This window comes from Oncorhynchus clarkii, chromosome 23, assembly GCF_045791955.1.
Source record: "Oncorhynchus clarkii lewisi isolate Uvic-CL-2024 chromosome 23, UVic_Ocla_1.0, whole genome shotgun sequence".
Classification (NCBI taxonomy): domain Eukaryota; kingdom Metazoa; phylum Chordata; class Actinopteri; order Salmoniformes; family Salmonidae; genus Oncorhynchus; species Oncorhynchus clarkii.
The window spans coordinates 29,242,002-29,248,234 of record NC_092169.1 but is presented as its reverse complement, the minus strand read 5'-3'; the positions used below and the strand labels follow the sequence as shown (position 1 = coordinate 29,248,234).

General features: G+C 38.1%; 1 protein-coding gene across 2 annotated transcripts in view; it reads left to right on the top strand.

Annotated features, from left to right (window-relative positions):
• The window catches only part of LOC139381233 (DNA replication helicase/nuclease 2), a 36,801-nt gene continuing 30,568 nt past the window's right edge, over nt 1-6,233 (top strand). The window contains exon 1 of one of the 2 annotated variants that reach the window (XM_071124697.1): nt 1-377. In XM_071124697.1, coding sequence (XP_070980798.1) covers nt 348-377 — 30 coding nt within the window. In that variant the 5' untranslated portion in view covers nt 1-347. The remainder of the gene's footprint in view (nt 378-6,233) is intronic. The other variant, XM_071124696.1, reaches the window with a different exon arrangement.

The following is a 6,233-nucleotide window of genomic DNA, read 5'->3' as shown; positions in this document are numbered from 1 at the left end:
ATTATGGAGTGGGAGTGTCTTGATTCTAACTACCATTAATGCTTTTAGCGCGAAAAATAAGAAGGAACGCATAGCTGGCAATTAATGAAATAACCTGAAATAGCTGGCTAGCCAAGTCTTTTGACGAGGTTGGCTACCTTTTTTATATGTAACCGGTAGGCATTTGAGATGTATGTGTGATTAGTGAAGTAATACGTTTCCAGCTAGGAACTAGCTAACGAAATATGTAAGCTTGCGTTAACTAAAGTAATTTAGCCACTCAGGTTAGCTGCAGCTATCTAAAGCTAGTCATCTAAGTTAGCTATCCTCCAAACACACATGCACGTCGTCAGATCTCTAACTTTACAATGCAGAGGACCAAGTTAAAGAAGAACTCTGTGAGTATTTGCACATTTTTATGATGCATGTAAAAGTAATAGTTTGTCACATGAATACGTTACGTATAGCTAGCTCGCAGGGTTTCCCGTAGCTCTTCATGACTAAGTTCCATTACATTACACATAGCTAAAGTAGCCATTGGACTAAGTCGTCTTCTGTATGGGGGAGATTTGTTAAAAGCCCAGAAGTTCAGTCTGAACATTAACACGCGTCACTTGGTATGGTTTTGTAAACATAAGGACCTTTCATCAGCAAGAAATTATTTTCAAAAAACTAACGGTTGAATTGAGACACCTTGTGCATATTCTAAAACATGGGGGTGGACGATTTTCTTCTCATCTTGATAATAAAGTAAATTAATCCGCCATCATTAACACGATGGAAAAATCTAATGATTTATTGAGTTATACAACGGGGGTATAATCATGAATGCTGATTGGTTAAAAGTGCATTCCAGCCGTTGTCTATTCCACAAGTTACTGCAGGCATTTTAACATCAGATGGTCACCTCAACTTCCGTCTGTTTTCCATAAACGTGCTGTAAAATCGATAAATGGCCTTTTGGGTACACTCACCCTAACAAGGTGTGTATCAATTATTTTGATTGAATTTGTGTGTATATATACATACATACACAAACAACAACTTACAGACGCACACAATTAAGTGATAAAGCCTGAGAGTGTTGCAAACTGTGCCAATATATCTTCCAAACGCCGGCTTTGACGGCATTGTCACTTTTATACAACTGGTTACCAACATATTCAAATAATGATTGCCATATTTTCATTAAAATTTATTTTGATATATGTATTCATACTTTTTCATCCTTCCACAAGATATAGTCCCAAACCAAATATAGGGTTGCTACCCTGGTCGTTCGTTCTATCGGTTCGGTTGCCAGACACAACCCAGTCGTTCAGTCTTTTTGTTCTGTATCTATGGACGCGACTCAGTCGTTCGTACTTAATGTTTCATAGCCATACTGGCTGGCAACGTTCTTATCCCTTGCTTGCTAGCTAGCCAACTACAGCTAACTTACAGTCACGTAACAACAGTAGCTACATTTGCATAAGCTGTTCTCTAGTGACATTTATTTGGATACATCCATAAAAATGATGGCAGCTGATTCATGATTTCAACTAGCTGAGAAACGCTGCCTTCCTCTCGCTCTCGTCCCAACCATGTTCATTACAATGGGACAGCTAGAGATCAAATTTGAATATTGAAACAATGTTGCAAATGCCGGAGATAGACAGCAAGGTCTAGGATGCTAAAAGGCTTGCATTCCCCGAACACCTGTGTATAAGCCTAACTCAGAAAGTGTAGTTTTGTCAATAGAGGAACTCATAAATGTATGGATCTGTGCGAAATATCAACATTTACTGGGGGAGGGGTGATCCAAGGGTTGTCAAATGTATTTGTTTTTGCTTTGGGGAGGGTTTCTTTTTTCTATTGGGCTCAGGGTAATGTGTGCGTTTACCTTGTTTACATTTTCTCTTCTGATTGTATTTAAGCAAAAAGGCCAGAGGAGGTGTAGATGCTGTATGGCTTAATGAAATGCTTCACAATGTAAACTGGGCATTATTTAAGCAATAAGGCCTGAGGGGGTGTGGCATATGGCTAATATACCACAGCTAAGGGCTGTTCGTATGCACAACGCAGAGTGCCTGGACACAGCCCTTAGCCATGGTATATTGGCCAAACACCACAAACCACCGAAGTGCCTTTTTGCTTTTATAAACTGGTTACCAACATAAATATTTTTGGGGTCATACCCGTGGTATACGGTCTGATATACCACGGCTTTCAGCATTCAGGCCTCGAACCACCCAGTTTATAATTTACTTATAAACAAGTGCTTGACTGACTTCTGATTTTTTTATTTTTTTTATTTTATTTTTATTTCACCTTTATTTAACCAGGTAGGCTAGTTGAGAACAAGTTCTCATTTGCAACTGCGACCTGGCCAAGATAAGGCATAGCAGTGTGAACAGACAACACAGAGTTACACATGGAGTAAACAATTAACAAGTCAATAACACAGTAGAACAAAGGGGAGTCTATATATATATATATATATATATATACATTGTGTGCAAAAGGCATGAGAAGGTAGGCAAATAATTACAATTATGCAGATTAACACTGGAGTGATAAATGATCAGATGGTTATGTACAGGTAGAGATATTGGTGTGCAAAAGAGCAGAAAAATAAATAAATAAAAACAGTATGGGGATGAGGTAGGTGAAAATGGGTGGGCTATTTACCAATAGACTATGTACAGCTGCAGCGATCGGTTAGCTGCTCAGATAGCAGATGTTTGAAGTTGGTGAGGGAGATAAGTCTCCAACAATATTACCCTAATAAAGTTTATAAATGTTTGTCAATGTTTAGTATGGTATGTCTATTATTCAACTTTAGCTACTGCAGGCCTATGATATGAAGGCAATAAGTGAAATAATCTGTCTGTAAACAATTGGTGGAAAAATTACTTGTATCATGCACAAAGTAGATGTCCTAACCGACTTCCCAAAGCTATAGTTTATTAACAAGAAATTTGTGGAGTGGTTGAAAAATGAGTTTTAATGACTCAAACCTACGTGTATGTAATTTTCTGACTTAGTTGTACATTTAATTACTTCCTCTACTGGTTGTCTGGGTGGTTGGTCCTTATGCTTTGGACTAGAGGTCAACCGATTAATCGGAATGGCCGCTTTAATTAGGGCCGATTTCATGTTTTCATAACAATCGGAAATCGGTATTTTTGGACATTTATTTTTTTTACACCACTGATCTTTATTTAACTAGGCAAGTCAGTTAAGAACACATTCTTATTTTCAATGACGGCCTAGGAACGGTGGGTTAACTTCTTATGGTATAGGGGACGGTTTTAGTGCCACTTGGGCAAAAAACAGGGGAAATGCAGCGGGGCAAATTAAAAAAAAAAATATATATATATATATATCTTTATATATAACTTTTATATATATAACTTTCATTAAATCACACATGTAAGATACTCAATTAAAGCTACACTCGTTGTGAATCCAGCCAACATGTCAGATTTGAAAAGGGCTTTTCGGCAAAAGCATAAGAAGCTATTATCTGATGATGGCACAACAGTAAACAAAGAGGGTAGCATATTTCAACCCTGGAGGCGCTACACAAAACGCAGAAATAAAACATGTATTACCTTTGACGAGCTTCTTTTGTTGGCACTCCAATATGTCCCATAAACATCACAATTGGTCCTTTTGTTCGATTAATTCCGTCCATATATATCCAAATGTTAATTTATAAAGCGCGTTTGATCCAGAAAAAAACTGCTTCCAAAATGCGACACGTTCACTACAAAATATTTCAAAAGTTGCCTATAAACTTTGCCAAAATATTTCAAACTACTTTTGTAATACAACTTTAGGTATTTTTAAACGTTAATAATCGATCAAATTGTAGACGGGTTTATCTGTGTTCAATACAGGAAGACAACAAACCATGCTACTTTTCAAGTCTTGCGCAACTCTCAACAGTGTTACGCAGTTCCTAGATGGCCTACTTCTTCATTGCACAAATGAATAACCTCAACCAAATTCCAAAGACTGGTGACATCCAATGGAAGCGGTAAGAACTGAAAACCAGTTCCCAAGAAATATCGTTTGCCAACAAGAAGTCACTGAGCAGACGGAGACCTAAAAAAGAAAAAAAAGTCCTTGGTCCTTGGTGTTTTGCCTGCTACATAAGTTCTGTTATACTCAGACATGATTCAAACAGTTTTAGAAACTTCAGGGTTTTCTATCCAAATCTACTAATAATATGCATATCTTATATTCTTGGCATGAGTAGCAGGAATTTAAAATTGGGCACGCTATTTATCCAAAAGTGAAAATGCGGCCCCCTATCACAGAGGTTTTAACTGCCTCGTTCAGGGGCAGAAAGACAGATTTTGACCTTGTCAGCTCGGGGATCCAATCTTGCATCCTTACAGTTAACTAGTCCAACGCAATAACGACCTGCCTCTCTCTCGTTGCACTCCACAAGGAGTGTTACGCGAATGCATTAAGCCAAGGTAATTTGCTAGCTAGTTAAACTTATCTTATAAAAAAAACAATCAATCATAATCACTTGTTAACTACACATGGTTGATGATATTACTAGATATTATCTAGCGTGTCCTGTGTTGCATATAATCTGAGCATGCAAGTATCTGACTGAGCGGTGGTAGGCAGAAGCAGGCGCGTAAACATTCATTCAAACAGCACTTTCGGGCGTTTTGCCAGCAGCTCTTTGTTGTGCGTCAAGCATTGCGCTGTTTATGACTTCAAGCCTATCAACTCCCGAGATGAGGCTGGTGTGACCGAAGTGAAATGGCTAGCTAGTTAGCGTGCGCTAATAGCGTTTCAAATGTCACTCGCTCTGAGCCTTGGAGTGGTTGTTCCCCTTGCTCTGCATGGGTAACGCTGCTTCGAGGGTGGCTGTTGTCGTTGTGTTCCTGGTTCGAGCCCAGAGAGGAGCGAGGAGAGGGACGGAAGCTATACTGTTACACTGGAAATACTAAAGTGCCTATAAGAACATCCAATAGTCAAAGGTTAATGAAATACAAATGGTATATTGTCCTGTCATTACTACAACCTAAAACGTCTTACCTGGGAATATTGAAGACTCATATTAAAAGGAACCACCAGCTTTCACATGTTCTTATGTTCTGAGCAAGGAACTTAAACGTTAGCTTTCTTACATAGCACATATTGCACTTTTACTTTCTTCTCCAACACTTTGTTTTTGCATTATTTAAACCAAATTGAACATGTTTCATTATCTACTTGAGGCTAAATTGATTTTATTGATGTATTATACAGTGGGGCAAAAAAGTATTTAGTCAGCCACCAATTGAATCCTACAGACGAAGAACCATATGTGACATAAAAAAAAAAGAGAGATATACATAAAATCATTATTTGACACCATTTTTCTATAGTGAACCGGTTTCACAGGCTTTCCACGTGCTAATTAACAAAAATTTTTAATTTAAAGATAGGCTCTCGTGGAATAACCGTTTATGTGCACCACTCAGAATGGACGGACAAGCGCACAACCTTTCTGTTGCTGATGAAAATCGCAGAAATGTGGGAAAGAAACGTAAAACTAAAAGAATGGAAAGACAGGCAAAGGAAGATCTTACGGGATGCGGGAAAACCGTATACAAATCGTAAGGGTCAAGGAAAAAACTGGGAAAAGCTGTCCAAAAGAGGTATGTGGAAGAACCGTATATCAAACAATCAAGCTAGCAAGCTATAGAGTACAGTAACTAACATGTATGTTCTGGGTTGTCTAATTTGTAACTATAGAGAAAACATATTAGCTAAAGTTCGTTGGCTGCTAACTCATACATTATCGTTACAAATGTTATTGCTAGATTATAGAAGAAACATAGCTAGCTACTTTTTCTCCGTCCACCGGATGATTCGACATGGCTACAGTAGCTAGCTAGTTACACTGTATCCTGCAGGGAAGAGCGTGTTCCACGACGTGCAGAAAGGATTGTGGAAAGTTGACTTCTACACTGAACGCAAGCTGCATCTGTTCAACAGTTTCTACACTGTCCCATACGAGAAACAACAAGCGTTGATTCTCTCCGGCTTAGAACAGGTTAGAAATAAGACAAAACGCCTATTATTATAATAGCTATATTGAACACTTGCATAGTTTAACTTTGACAGTAATGATACGTAAATGAACCTCCATACAAATGAATTAACTGCATATTGCATTTAAGTTATTTACATGAAGGGCATATGTACTTGAAAGTACTTAAAACATCATATCAGGTGTTAAAAAAGGACATCTTACAAGA